This window comes from Serinus canaria, chromosome 7, assembly GCF_022539315.1.
Source record: "Serinus canaria isolate serCan28SL12 chromosome 7, serCan2020, whole genome shotgun sequence".
Taxonomy (NCBI): Eukaryota; Metazoa; Chordata; class Aves; order Passeriformes; family Fringillidae; genus Serinus; species Serinus canaria.
Window position 1 is genome coordinate 27,638,189 of NC_066321.1, and position 15,570 is coordinate 27,653,758.

The 15,570-nt window shown below is 41.1% G+C and overlaps 1 protein-coding gene across 2 annotated transcripts in view; it reads left to right on the plus strand.

Moving 5' to 3' along the window:
* The first annotated feature begins 3,361 nt into the window (after positions 1–3,361).
* PGAP1 (post-GPI attachment to proteins inositol deacylase 1) overlaps positions 3,362–15,570 on the plus strand; it is a 30,727-nt gene continuing 18,518 nt past the window's right edge. Inside the window, exons 1-8 of one of the 2 annotated variants that reach the window (XM_030241225.2) lie at positions 3,362–3,586; positions 7,572–7,725; positions 10,320–10,495; positions 11,150–11,321; positions 12,381–12,541; positions 14,109–14,161; positions 14,338–14,404; positions 15,406–15,511. In XM_030241225.2, the coding sequence (XP_030097085.1) occupies positions 3,434–3,586; positions 7,572–7,725; positions 10,320–10,495; positions 11,150–11,321; positions 12,381–12,541; positions 14,109–14,161; positions 14,338–14,404; positions 15,406–15,511 (1,042 nt within the window). In that variant the 5' untranslated portion in view covers positions 3,362–3,433. Of the gene's footprint in view, positions 3,587–7,571; positions 7,726–10,319; positions 10,496–11,149; positions 11,322–12,380; positions 12,542–14,108; positions 14,162–14,337; positions 14,405–15,405; positions 15,512–15,570 lie in introns of those variants that run through there. The other variant, XM_030241228.2, reaches the window with a different exon arrangement.

Consider the following 15,570-nt stretch of genomic DNA (forward strand, 5'->3'; position numbering starts at 1 on the left):
AGCAAGGAGTCAGGTGTTCCTGTTCCTGCCACTCACACTCAGCTGGTCTCAGGCCTGTGTCTGTGCTGGGAGGATGAGATGAGCTTCCTCCGTGCTCGCTTTTGGCAGAGTAAACGAAAAGTAAGGATTTGAATTTTAGTTGCAGTTTTTAGCCCTGTTCTGCTGGGTTGTTGAAAATCTATTGGCAGATTTCAGTTCTTTAGTTACTAAAAAAAAAAAAAATATATATATATATATATATATATATATATATATATATATATATATATAAAAAGTTTATTTTGCCTTACTAAATTTTGTATTTTTTCTTTGATCGTTAGCAATCTTCCAAAGTTTATAACAGAAAAAAACCTCTTTTCTCTCAACTCTGTAGTTTCTACAGTAGAATGACAGAGAACCTGCAACCTTGGTTTTCTCCTCAGAAATAGCACCAAATAACATTTCAATTGGTTTTTCTCAGCATTTTTGCTTTTAAAAGTTGCAGAATAGCAATAACCACCTTACTGAAAACACTGAAAATAAGAGGAGAGAGTAATTGTTAAAATTTTCAGTGGTGCTGTTCCAAGATGAATAGTAGTCCCAAATTTTGGGGTTTTTTTATGTAGAAGGATGGCATTGAAAACAAACATATGGGAAATAGCTGCCACCTGTCTAACAGCAAAATCAGCATTTTAATCTTATTTTAAGCAGAAATGTAGGCAGGCTCCTTGGCAGGATTAGTTGTAAGTCTCACCCTGAAATACAGAAAATTATGTTATCCTACATGACAGTGCTTCATTAAGAGAAAACCAGCCCTCTTTATAAAAAGTTGTTCTATTATTTTAAGCAGCCATTGAAAAAGTCTCAGTATTTTTACCTGCTGCCCATACAGTTACCAAAACTTTTTCTAATTGTGATTCCTCATAACACTGGTAATTGTGGAGTGCAACAGCTGCTGCCTCTCAGTGCATCCCAGAAGCAGAGGTGATTTATTTCTGAGTCATGCTGGTCCTTCCAGGAGCCATTCCAACCTTTACCCATGAAACTCCAGGATGCTGCCAGGGTGCAGCATTCCAAAAAGCACAGGAACACTGGCTGTGCTCACCTCCAGGGCACTGCACAGGCCGTGCTTTGAGGGTGCTGGATTTAGGAGGAAAACTGCCACGAGCGAGACACTCGGAAGTGCTCAGTGTTGGCCTCTCCCACACCTCATGTGAGTTACCAGAATCCCTTTTTATTTGTAGGCTAGCACATTAATCTGTAATTTATCCCATGTAGAGATCAATGTGTAGTTTAGGGCAGGTATGTAAGCATGCGAGTAACGTTACTCTTGTAAATAATCTCCTTGCCTTTCTGTGGACTCCTTACAAGAGTAATCATACAGAATCGTTGCACTTAACCCTGGATCCTGCAACTTCACACCCGAGGGCAGCTTCTTGTCTGCTCCCAGCAGAGGGCACCTGGGGAGGGGCAGCTCCCCACCCAGGTGTGGTGGCAGGATCGTTTCATCCTGTATTTTAACCACAGCTGCAGGTGGAATCCAGAGCAGGACGGGCTGCCAAGTGTCTCTCATAAATACTGAGTTACAGCCTCCGGACTGCCTGAAATAGCTGTGAAATAGCTCAGGGGATTTCTGTTCATCGCTACTAAAAGGGCACCATAATGTGTTTGGTACTTTTTTGCAGTCACCAACTGCCAGGTTATTGAATTAGAACAAACACATGAAATGAATTGTTTATGCATTGTACTGTTGAGAAACTTGGTTATGTATTTGAGGATGATTTTAAAAAAAAATTGTGATTTTTATTCTTAGTCATGTAAGAAATATTAGAGTGCCTTTTTATATTTGTGTATAATGGAAATGTTTTGTGAAACTTGTCTTTTTTTTTTTTTTCATTTGAGTGTTATAAAAGCAATATATTACCAGTAAATTTTCATTTCAGACCTTCTTTGAATGTATAAAGTGTTTCTTCTTTTCATATGTTCTACCTGCATTGAAATGAAAATTAATATGCTAAATTTCTATAGGAATAATGTATAATTTTCGCAGTGCTGAAAATGCTTTCTTATTACACAAAAAGTAAACTTAGGTCAGTGTTATAGGAAAGGGCGTTTTAAACTAGTGACAATCTTGAGTGTGTGTATAAAATGTAATTTTATGCATTTCTTATGCAGTGATCTACATATTAAAGCCAATATCTTATGTTTTGTAGGTTTTGTCTTATATTTTATGCTTTAGCATGTGCAATATATCTTTACAAACCATGGTGATACGCATCTGGTGCCAGTGTTATATTTTGCAGAACATTTGTAATAAACTATATAAAACATTGTTTGATGGTTTCGGTGGGGTTTTGTCGGTATTGTTTGCTTTTGTAAATTGAAGTTTAAGGACTTGGGTAAATGTCACATATGAAATGAGGAAAAAAAACTTAATTCATTGAATGACTTGGAATTCAACCCGAATCTTCTCAAGCACAGTTTAGTAACTTTTTAAACTACTGAATGCTGTATTAATGTAATAAAGGACCCTAACTGTAAACTACTATTGCAATGCATTCAGATGGTTATTTTTACAAATAAAAATGGTACAAATACAGTGGAAAACTGAGTAAATTTTGTTGCTTTTGGGGGAGCCGGGGAGGCTTAAGTATTTAGCAGTGAAGATGAAAATGCAACTATTTCGTACTTCCCTCACGTGTAAATACCCCTTGCCCTAGAAAGCAGATTTTGCTTTCTCTGTAGATTCGGGGAAGGTGGGGCAGCAAAATAAACTGCCACAGTATTTTTTTTTCCTCAGTCATTAAATATTTTAGTGTTTTCCCTGGTGAGCCCCACGGGCACTGCTGGCTGTGCCCCGCAGCCGGCTGGGGCAGCGGCCCCACAGGGACTAAAATGCCGCAGAGAGCTTAAAGACGGCGACAGTAAGGTGTTAAAAGTACCCGAATTAAAGCGAACAACAAAGCCACAAAAAGGAAAAAAAAAAAACCACAAATCCCCACCAGCGCTTTTTAGGTGGTGAGTGCCTGCAGCTTTATGGACGTTTATCACTGAACCGCTCCCCCCGGGTCCGGGTCCGTACCCCGCGGGCTGTGCGGGTTTATTTTCGACACGATTCGCCCGCCGGGCTCCGGCGGGGCTGGATGTGCCCGGGGCCCGCCCGAGCGCTGCGGGGCCGAGCGGCCGCGCCCCCTCACGGCCCCGGCGCGGCGCCCTCCCCATCATGGCGGACACGCCTCCCCCGCCAGCCGCGACATGGCGGGCGGGCCCCTCGGCCCGGCGGCCGCCCGACCTCCCCAACATGGCGGCCGCCCCTTGGCGCCGGCGGCGGCCAGGTTGAGGCGCCGGCCCGGCCGCCCTCCCGCTCCGCCTCCCGGGCGGCGGCGCTCCCGGCCCCGCCCCGCCCCGCCGTGCCGGTGTGCGCGGGGAGCAGCGCTCCGCTCCGCGGGGCGCCATGGGGCGGGCGGGCCGCCGGCTGCCCGCGCTGGCAGCGCTCTTCTACGGGGCGCTGGCGGCCCTGGTGCTGCTGGGCGTGCGGGACGTGATGTTCCTCTACGAGGAGAACCGGTGCAGCATGACCTACATGTACGAGTACCCCGAGTACCTGGTGAGTGCGGCGGGGTGTAACAGGTGGGACCTGCCGCTCCCGGGGCGGTGCCGCCCGTCCCGCCGCGGCCGGAGCCCGGAGCCGGGAGCCTGAGGCGCAGCTCCCCCGGGCAGGGAGAACAGCCCCGCACTCGGGGGGGATTCTGGAGCCGAGAACGGTAAATGAGGCACGGGCAGCGGGGCCGGGCTGGCAGGACGCGCTGCCGTGCCCGCCTGCTGTGGCGGTGCCCCTCGGGGGGACAGGGCGGTGGCAGAGCTGCCCACCTGTAACCCTGCCGGGCGTTCCTGCCCGCTGCCAGCGCCTGGAGCTCCGAGCGGCTCTGGCAAAGCCGGGAGCTCGCACGGGTGTTGGCCGAGGAAGGGGCTGGGCCAGCTCCTCGGCCGGCTCTGGCAGCGCCCAGGAGGCCGAGCTTTGCACTTCATGGCCCTTCTCGTGACTTCCTAGTGAGAAGTAAACCAGCGTGTCAAAAAAGCGCAGAATTGAGCTTTGACTATTAGTGCATCTCTCAAGGTGGTGAACAGTGGTGCAAAGTCTTCTCGGAGAGCACCTTGGAGGTGGCATGTCCCACAGTGTGCATGGGAGAGCTTGTAAATCCCTCTGAGGTCCCTCTTGTTTTGCTGAGAGCCTTGTAGAAGTCCCTTTGAAAACCTGGGATCAGTTTCAGAGAGAGGACTGCTCCTGGAACTGATGTTTTCCACGCTCTGTTCTGGCTTAGTAGTGGAAGGATGTAAATGCGTATTTGTAAGTTTGCTGCTAATGCTGCAGCACACAGTTGTTAGAAAACTATTTCTCTTTTTGATAGTAGTAAATACTGCAGCATTTTCTCTCTTCTTAAAAGCGTAATTGATTGACTTGTGAACATTCATTTTTCATTATCTGAGGTCTAATTTAGAAAAAATAGTAATTATTGTAAATAACACAGTTCAGAAATAGGTTGCACGCTGGCTTGCACAGTAAAAATGAAAACCAAAATTTCAGTGTCTAAATTCGTAATGAAGCAGAAAGTTAATTTTTGTATCTATTAACCTTCATTTCCTAACCTTGATATAGCCATCTTAGCCTACAAAAGAGGAGCTTGGTATGGCTACAGAGATTGTTTGGTCAGTGCTGTAGAACAAATTCCTTTAAGCAGTTATAAGTACTTAAATACTGCACAGCAAGTTTTGAGATCCCCTGGCAGCCAGAACCTACTTCAGCTTCAATCTGAAGCCAACCAACAGAAAGTTACTGGCAAAATCCGTGTGATGGTATTGGCGGCTGCCTGAAACTTGTCTGCCACCACATCTTTTGTATTTACTCATTATGTAAGGGCTTAAACTCAGGCTTCTTTAGGCGGGATGCAAGGCTTAAAGGTGAGCAGTAGTTCCGTGCAGGAGATGCAAGTCACAGCTGGCTGTATTGCCCTCTGGAGTTTCTGTTTCCTGCGCAGTCACTTTCACCGTGCAGAAAGCAGTACTTTGGGCTGGGGGGGCAAATTATGAATTCGTTTGGATTTGCTAAGATATTGTACTTTTACACGTAGCTTTTTATTGTTGGAGGTGTCTGCTGCCTTCACTAGGAAACCCCCGGGTGGGAGGTACCTGTCCTTCTTCCGGATTGGTGTCACATTACAAAACAGATAAATGCTTCAGCAAACGAGAAGTTTAATTTCTTTTTTGTGCCCATCAGCGCGGGTTAGCTCACAGCCAGCCTAGTAATTGATGGTCCTTTTTTTGCGTGAATTTTAGAATTGCAGTGTTTGAATTTAACCTGTTCGGCTGTACTTGGTAGGAGATTGAGAAGTTGGTAATGAGGACTTGTTCACACAAACCTAATTTCTTACAGAGCCAGGGTGAAAAACCAAGGCTGCACTGACATTGTAAAAAGCTGCCGTGGCTTGCCACAAATGATTGCATGAGCAGCGTCCTGGGAATTCCCGGTTTAAACCCACTGTCATGGAACATGAATGCCTCTTTTCCTTTGGAGTTATACATTGCCATTTTGTTATAATATTTAAATACTGTCATTTACCAAAAAACTCCTCAGCCCCCCAGTATTTTGACAGTACAGTTCTCGCAGGTTGTGTGGGGTTTTGTGTTTGACAATGCCCCGAGGGAGAACAGCATGTTAATTTTATGTTCCATAAAAGTTTTTGAAAAGACAATGAACCAGGAAGCTTCTGTGGATGAACAGTTGACTTGATCTGTCAGGAAGTCATATAAGCACATCTTGGTGACACTCTTAGTTTGGTAATGGGAACTGCTGAAGGCTTTTTTCACTTAATTTTGAAAGCCTTTGCAATAGGAGCAGCAGAAAGGAACAAGAATGGGACAGTGAGGTGAGTGAAGCTGGAAAGGCAGGATGGTGAAGAAAGGGAAAAGACCAAAGGATGATCTGAAAGCATAAGCCCTGAATGAAGCTTAAATTTTCTTCTTCTCAGTGAAAAAATTTAACTCACAGTCTCACACTGTGTTAATGAATCAAGATAATTAAAAAAACTGTAAATAATACACACACATAGATACATCTCATAGAATAGAGATTTTATATATATGTATTAATAAAGAAACATAATAAAAATAGTTTGCAAATAACCAGTATACCAAAAATTTGAAGGCCAAGGGGGGAAGAAAATAGTCATTAGCTAAGGAGAGACAGGGAAGAACAGGGGAAGGAAAGGAGTGTGGGAGCACAGAATTAAAACTAAATCACCTTTATGGTAGATGCAGCTGAGAGAAAACAATAAATGATTTGAATTAAAGATGCTTCAATTTTAGGCAAGCAACTAAGAGAGACTTTACAGGAGATTTCTGATACAAAACTGGGTTTAGTCTTGACCTTGTTCTGTAAAAGTGTTTCCTTTAAATAGAAATTACACCTTAATACATGAATCTTTGTATTATCTTATTTTTCTTTCAATTGCTACATAATTGTAACATAATCAAATATTGGAATGAGTGTATTCTGATAAAAATTTTAAAAATCTGTATCTTAAAAACTCAGAATTATAAGCCAACCAGCCTCTATGCAGGTGTTAAACTAAGGTAGTAGTAAACAAGAGCACATTTAATTAAGACAGTGCCATATGACTCTTAAGAGATTGACTTACTGGTGTGAGATTAATCCTCACCTAGCCCTGGGGATCAGAGAGATTTTGTTCTTTTCTCTTTGGGGATCCTAATCCTGTGAATCAGTTGTGTGCTAGGTTAGGGGGTTCCTTGTTTTTGTTGAGTGGCAGCTGACATGAACGTTAGACCTTGAGCTGTTCCAGAGCCTGGCACTTTGTCCGACCACAAACCCAGCTCTGGAAAGGAAACACAAAAAGCCTGAGGACCACGGGTTTGTTTTTTCTGTTGAGCTGTTTGAGGCGGTAACTGCTGTCGTTTAAACTCCCTTGCAGGTGACATCTCTGTTAAACCAGCTAGGAGAATTCCCACCAGAGCTGCAGGGGGTACCTGACAGTCACCCACATCCCGCTGCTCTCCAGGCCTGGCTGTTGGATCCATGGCCTTGGGAAGGGTTCCAGAGCCATTCCAGTGCAGCAGGAATAGATAGCATCACTCTTGTGCCCCACTTTCTGCTCTCAGCTTCTCCTCTCCTGGGAAAATTGCTGGGGTTTTGACATGCCTCTTTTTTTTTTTCCTTTTCCCCACCTGTATTATAGGGCTGGATTTACTTAGGAATGTGCAGCTTTGATAGATACATAATTGCATTAATTTGCAGTTTGTTTCAAAGCTAGTAGAAGGTAATCACTGCTTAGAGTAACTAACTGCCCATTCATTATGCCCAGTAATACTTAAACAGTTTGTTTGATATTCCATTTTTAATTAGTTTTTTTTTTAAAGCCAAACCCAGTTTTACATTCTCTATTCTTTAGACTGTAATTTACAGCCATAAAAATAAAACCACATATGCCTGATCTTTTAAATGGCTGAATAGCCACTGTATTTTCCTGTTTGTAACTCTATAAGCAAGTTCTTTGTTTTCTTTTTAACTTCTGCAATAGAAAATAAAATTACCCAAGAAAACAGCCAGACGATACCCAGCATATGAGCTGTATCTCTATGGGGAAGGGAACTATGCTGAAGAAAACAAAAATCTCCTATTGACAGGAATTCCAGTTCTTTTTCTGCCTGGGAATGCTGGCAGTTACAAACAAGGTAAGTGTTTAGCTGAGTTATAGCTTTGTTACAAAAAAGCTCTCAGATTTGTGCATTTGGTACTTTTCTATTTGAAATAATACCAGACAGAGTCATAATGGTTGATCATATTAGTCTGTTTAATCCCAGACAGTCAAGATCCATGAATTTTGTTTGAAATCAGTGGAATGGTTAAGCTGTCATATTTCTCTGGAGCAAGGCTTTTGAAAGCCAGAAGCAGTACAGTTTATGCAGCTCATGCTCTGGCAGCACTGCACCCTTGCTGTACTTCTGACTGCAAACATCTAGTTGGTTTTGATTTGAACAATGTTTAGTGCAGTTAGTGCCAAATAAAACATGACCTGAGTTTGATCGGGAGAAGCTGCACCATCTGTTGTCTGTGATGGAAAGGAATTACATGCTATAGAAATCAGCATCATCTGAGCTTGCCCTCTGGTTTCATTATTCCCTACATCTTTATATAGTGGTGGTTTTTCCTTAACACTGTCTTCCCATTTTGCATATAGCCTCTTTTGTTTACCCTCTTACATTTCTAGACTCCAAATGAAAAGCAGTAATCAGTTTAAAGCATTTTTCATTTTCAGAATACCAAAGCTAATGGTACATGAAGTTTTGTGTTTCAATGTTTGCTTTGGTACCTGCTATTCCTTCCAGTCTGGGTTTGTCAGACTGTTCTTTTTGTTCCCTAAAATGTGCTTTGAAACAGTAAATAACACTCTCATGATGTTAGAAAATGGATGTGTGTGGGGGGGAAACCAGCATAGTCTGAGCCCTGATTTCTTACTGTGATAATTTTTCCTTATATTAGCACTAAACTTGATGATTAAATTACCTGATTTCAGAGAACCTTTAGAGAACTGGGGTTTTTTGAGAATGTACTTGCTTAGCTTATAACAATGTAAAATATTTTACCAATTAGTGCTTTCAGAAAACCCATAGAGACTTCCAGGCACAATAGCATCCAGAGAAGATTACAAACATAATGATTATGAGAGGTGCCATATGGACTTTGGTGGTTGTGCATCAAATATTGCAAATCTGTGAATTAATGCTGTCTCTAAACACACAGCAGTACATCACTATGCAGGAAATAGAAGGGTTCTCTCAGGGCATTTTAGGAATCAAAAGGAGTATCTGAAAAACAAACTGACTAGGTGAGTAGAAGTACTCCATGCTTTGGGAACAATAAGTGTTTTAGTAATGTTCTTTTTGGAATGAATTTAGGGAGATTGGCAATAGATCATCTGTGCATTTCGCAAAACTTTTGTTAAAATTAATTAATATTCTTACTTTGTTCAGAATTTATTGTGAGATAACACAGTTTTATTCTGATGCCTAGATGAGCAGACAAGGTGTTGCTATTGTAATTTCCTTAGTTGTTTAAAATATATTCCTATTTGCTGAACAGTGAAGACAGGGGCTGCTGGTGCCTTTGCTGGCCTTGTTATCTTCACAGAACCATTTAGGTTGGAAAGGACCTTTAACATCATGGAATGCAAGCATTAATCCAGCCAAGCCCACCACTAAGCCATGTCCCTGAGTGCCACATCTACACAGGTTTTAAATGCCTCCAGGGATGGCAACTCCACCACTACCTTGGGCAGCAGTGTCTAACCACCCTTTTGGGGAAGAAACATTTCCTAAGATCCAGTGTAAATGTCCCCTGGTGCAACTTGGGGCCATTTCCTCTTGTCCTTTCACTTGAAAGAAGAGACTCACTCAAAACCCACCTTCAGGAGTTTTTTATGTGGTTACAGGCATTTTTGAAATATTAATTCATCATCTTTCATGGGCACTAAAATGAAATTAGTAAAATGTACAAAATTCAGACTTTGAGTAAAAGACAGTCTGAGAAGGAGGGTTCTGCTGTTCTCTCAACCTGTACTCTAAGAGAATCCTGCTCCTGTGTGCCGGATTTGGGCAGACCTTTATGACCATCATTTGTTATTTTATATGGGCACTTTTGGGACTTTGTCTTTTATTTTCTGCTTCTGCTACTATGCCTTCTTATTTGCAGCTGTTATTGTTCCCATCCTGCATTGTCTCCATGGAAGCTTGGGGACAATTCTGCCCACAAAAGGCTGAATTGAGCAGCAGCCAGGGTCAGACAGGGAAGACAGGTCAGAAGCAAGACCTTGTAACGTGAACATTTTCTCACTTGAGGTCTTAGGTGGACAAGTGTCCTTTAGGATTTGGTTTTGTAATCCCCCATACTTATCTTAGTGGTGTTTGGGAATGTTTTCTTGGAGATGATGGCCTTCAAAGGAGTTTTAGAAAAGCCTAGCAGGAGGATTGCCTCAAGAATGCCTTCTTCTCCTGGTGGCACTAAGAAGGTGCAAATGAGATGAGAAGAGCAGCCCTAAGGTGGAGGAACATGATGCTTGCATAAATTTATTCCTGACATAAAATACCTCTGTTGTCAGCAGTAAGCTGAAAAGAGAAGGTTTGCTTTAGAATATCTTTTATAAATCACTTGAGATGAACAATGTATTTAATGTATTTGTTTCTTAATTGATTATTTAGAATTTTTCTACTGAAGTGATGCTAAGCAGTGACTGTTGGACTGTTCTAATTGCTGTGGTTTCTTTTTCTAGTACGTTCTCTTGGCTCCATTGCACTTAGAAAAGCAGAAGATGTTGACTTCAAGTATCATTTTAATTTCTTCAGTGTCAACTTCAACGAGGAGTTGGTTGCATTGTATGGTGGTAGCCTGCAAAGACAGACCAAGTTTGTGCATGAGTGCATCAAAGTAATTCTGAAGTTGTACAAGGTAAGCAGTGACACCTGCTGAGCAGTGCACTTCCCTTTGGGAATGGGATTCTGGGCTGCCTTTCCTGCTGCAAAACTGAAGGGTGAGCAGTAGGGGAGGGAGACTTTCTAATGTGTCCTAGATATTAGAAGGTGGTAATAATGCAATAGAGAAGTACTTCTCTTTAACTTCTCTTCTAGTACTTGTGGCAATCCCAGAGCTTTAAGGAGGTTCTGTGTTGTGTTTCTAAAGAAATACTTCTATGCACAATGGATGGCTTTTTCTAGTAGAGATGTAAACATCTGTAGCTTGCTAAAATATTCGTATAGCATTGCCTTACATCAAGTTTTCTCTGGGAAGGTTCTTTGATGTCCTTTGTTCCTACAAGTTTCAGAAATTAAAATCAGCTTAGGTTTACTAAGCTTACACAGGCTACACAGTATTTCCTTTTGAGCTGGATAATTCATATTAAGCACATTTTCATGAGACAGCAAGTACATTTTGATTGAATTTGTAAGCTTGTTAAGTTGATGCTAATTCATGTTGTCCTTGAAAAACAATAATTTATTTGGGGGGGGGGGGTGGAAATCTGCAGTTTAAGAACAGAAATGTCAGAAATAAGAACAGTTCAATGTCAAATCTGTTTCTGATGTGTCTGATTGCTCTTTGCTGAAGGATGGGGATTTTGCACCGAGCAGTGTAGCAATAGTTGGGCATTCCATGGGTGGTCTTGTTGCAAGAGCATTGCTCACTCTGAAGAATTTTAAGCCTGAACTTATAAACCTGCTCATCACACAAGCCACACCTCATGTTGCACCTGTGATGCCTTTAGACAAGTATCTTACTGGTGAGTATTGCATTTGTCTAATCACAGGGTATTTATTTATTGGTCCTCTCAAGCTTTGGTGGGGAGATTCTTGCAAATCAACAGCAGAATGTGCTGCTTTATGTACTGTAATGAATCTGCTCCTCAGGTAGTTGAGGGTGCCAGGATTCTCAGAGAAAGTCAAGTGTCATATAGAATGGATTATGTGGACTTGAGTTTCTGTGTGAGGCCTGGAGCTCTCAATAATTTGTAATTTAATAAGTTGCTAAATTTGTAAGCCTTCCAGTGAATGACGTATTTTCTTTATTTTTTTCCTCCTCTGTTGAAACTTGACCTCTGTAATGACTTTTATCTTTATTGAATGAGATAGTGTCAGTTCTGTAAAAGGTGATAAATTTAATGTTTTTCATACCCAAAGATTGTACAAGTGAGAATACAGATGTAATTACTTATTTTAAATAGTTACAAAAAAGATCATATTTTCCCTCACCTAAATAAGTGTGGCATAAAATGAAGTATAATCATTACACATGTACTATACACTTCCTGAAAAGCTAGATTTGATTAAGCTATACTGATTAAATATGTGTTTTGTGGTATTTGTGCTGCTACATGGAGATACTGAGGGAATTGGTGAAGGAAAGGGAGCAGACATTAATTTTCATTGTTCTCTGTGACACCCAAGAGGAATGAATTATCTTTAGCTGCTGGATTTGATTTATTGTGCTTGAATTAATTCTCCATCCTACAATTGATTTGAGTGCAATGTTTGTTCCTTACTGACTCTTTGGACTTCAGCTAAATCTGTGTCTGACCTTCACATAAACTTTTGGATTGCTACTCTAACAATATCTGTGCTCAGCTGAGAAAGAAAATGTATCTGTCTTTTCTAACTGCCACCTCTTTGGGTTAAAACAATAATTGTCCTCTCTTACATGAATCAAAAATGATAAGCAGAGCTCAAATGTCTCCCAGGGGGCTTACAGAAACTTTTAGTTAATGTTTATATAGCTTTTTTTTAAATTTTAATATCGAATAGACTGATGGGAAAATGGTTATTGATTTTAATATATTTTATAGATTTTTATACAGCTGTAAACAATCATTGGATTCTAAAGGCCCAAGATTTAAGAAATTTAACTACCCTTTCTGTGGCGGGAGGATTCAGAGATTACCAAGTTCGTTCAGGACTGGCTTTTCTACCAAGATTGAGTCAACATGACAGTGCCTTATCTGTTGTGGTAAAAAGAACAAACTGTTTTTTTGGTTTTGCATGGAACTGTGTTCAATAGTTATTAATGTAATGCATGTATCAGTGGCTATATGGGCAGCATAGTGTCAATAAATATGAAAATACTTCATGTTCAGACACTAGATGGATACTGTGTGGTTATAAAATCAAAAATAGTTGGTGTAGTCTCAATGAGCCTCCACTGGAGGAGTATGTGTGGCACTGATTGGAATCATCTATCACTTGGTACTGTTTCTTCTTACCACCTGCTTGCACTTCTCCAGTTCCAGAACTCAGGTTTTATTTCCCTGTTTTTGCAAGAGATGAGTATATGGAGAAAGGTGAAGGTGTACTATAGAGGTAGAGTGTTCTATTATAAAAGAAAGCTCTGGCACAGCACCTTGGTTTTATATTTGTTGTTTTTCAAAGAATTTAGGAATAGAAAGGATGTAGAGGATCATCAAGTCCAATTTTCTGCTTTTGAGGCATCTATCCTTTCAAAATTAATCAAGGCTCATCAGGAAGCATTTAGGTTTGTGTTCCATCCTCTCTCCATCAACTTGTTCCGTACATGGACAATGGAGAAGCTGGAAAACAGTCATAAGGAGGTGGAAAACTTGTAATTTCCAACTTCCATTTACTGCAGAAGCCAGTTTTTTAATGCCTTTCTTCTGACATCTGCTTAAAATGTTATATGGAATATCTGTCATTGCCTTGGTGTTTACCTCCCTGTGTGTTGTACAGAAAGCTGTCTATAAATAGGCTCAGCTCAGATCCTGCTAGGCTAAGAGGATTAACTCTGCATTCCCTTTGTCCTAGTAACCCTTCTCTGCATCTGCTCTGCTTTCATTTCTCTTGAGTGTTGGTGACCAGAATTTTGCAGGAGATTTCCTGAGCAGTGGTACCAGTTCTTTCTGGTTTTTGTTTGGTTTGTTTTGGAGGTTGTGTTGTGGTTGCTATTGTTCAGTTTGGTTTTTTCTTCCCAGTGATGCATTAATAGTTCATAGTTTATTGGATTCATGTTGAGCAATAGGTTGATAAGCTCCATTGGTGGGAGGTTTTTTTGATAGTGTTAGTCCCTAAAATGTAATACATGAAATCTATTTAAAGCAAGGAATAGCTTCAGACTGACCAGACTTTCTTTGTGGTGTTCTGATGGTTCTTGCTGTTGAGGATGCCCTTGGTTTCTCAAGAACAGCTTTCCTTGGCATGCTGCTGTTCTCATGTGCCAGGATCAGTTATTAAAATAGTAAGATTAGTCATAGAAGCAGTCTTTGAAGAAATTTTTGGTAAGTTTCCTCCTCTCCATTTTCTGCCCTCTCACCCCTAGTCTCTGCTATCTACCATAGATAGTTGGGCAATTTTGTTTTGTCCTTCCCATCTTGCACGTGCTTCAGTGCTTGCAAGATGGGTGACTGCAGAAGTCATCCTGTTGCACCCTAAGCCCTGAAAGTTAAGATAAAGGCTGTTCTTTTGAATAATTGTGCAAATATGTTTAATTAAGGAGGGGGAAATTTTCCAAATAAATTTAGAATTTAGTACTAACAAAAGTTTAACGTTTTTCTTCACTCAAACAGAGCTCAGCTGTGCCTAGAGCTTGGGCCTCAACTGACCATCTCTCCATAGTGTGGTAAGGTCATGGAGCAAAGGTTAATTGACTGACTGTGCATAGCTCTCTTCTCCACTGTTATCCCTTTCTACCATAATTTAACTTCAGTTTAATATTGTGATGAAGTCTCTTCTGACCAGTTTTATCACCCTGGATCTTTCCTTTCTAGATTTAATTTTACCTCTTTTGTCTTCTAGGTGCAAAGAACTGATCCTGGCTACCATTAGAGCTTTTTTTGATCTCATAGATGAAAACACAAGGCAGGTCTGTATTGGTGATCTCTGTGTATTTACCCATCACACTTTCTTCCATCCCAGAATGTTTAATCAGGAGAAATATCTCCCTATTTTACAGAAAGCTCTCTCTTGATTATTCTAAGTCACACTGAGAAGTTTCCATTTTGTACCAGTAACTGAGAAATCCCTTTGTGTTGTTTGAGCAAAGAGTCAGAAATAAGGTGTTAGCTCAGTTTTCATTATTGACTGCTTGATGCTTTATAGCTGAGCTGTGGGCTGAACATTTCTACCACAAAGCTGCAAGTTCAGTTGACCTTGCACCAGGATAAACAAATTTTGTTGGATCTGTAGCTGTGAATTTGACCTCTCAATGTGTACATAAGAGCAGAGGCCAAGACACAGAAGAAGAAGGATTTTAGGTGTTCCTTCTGAGGCTGTTTGGGACAGGCTCCTCTAGTTTTTCATGTGTACTTATTTTAATGTGTGATTTAGAGAGACAAAAACTAGGGTAAAACTTTTGAGAAATCAGTTCAAGTGGCCACAGTTTTGGAAAGTGGAATAGATAAAAATTAGTCCTCAAAGGCTTATTTGGAAAAAGCAAAACCAAACTGACCAAACAAAAATCCCAACCCCAAACCAAAGTGAATCCCAGTGTGGCTATACAGCTGGATATGAGAACTCAGATTAGCCTAAATGTGAGAAGTTTTTTTAAGCTCTGGCCTAAGTCATTTCAGGAGGAATGCATGTGTGTCTACAAAGAAAGTTTAATGAAAAGGTTTCCTGAGGTTATGAGTAGGTGAGAATGTAAAACTCTTAAAGTTTTGGCTGTGCTTTATAATGTGATTTTCTGTATTGCAGTGATTGACTATTGATGGCACTTCAGAGTATTGAATTCAGAACAGAAAGGGCTCAATGACTTCTAACAATCTCTCCTGCCTTCCCCCACAAAACTGTAATGCTGGCTGTGATCATGAGGTGATCTTCAACCACACTCATTGGTAAAACACTGATAATGTGCTCTTGTTTTAGATAACTCAGGATCCAAAGAAAAGAATGTCTGTACTGAATCACCACTTTGTGAGACACCCTGCAAAGATGTATGAGGAAAATCCTGAAGCTTTTACACACCTCACAGGTGAGCAGCAGTTTTCTTTTGAATAGCATTCAGTGGTACTGCTTTGTTAATGGTTAATC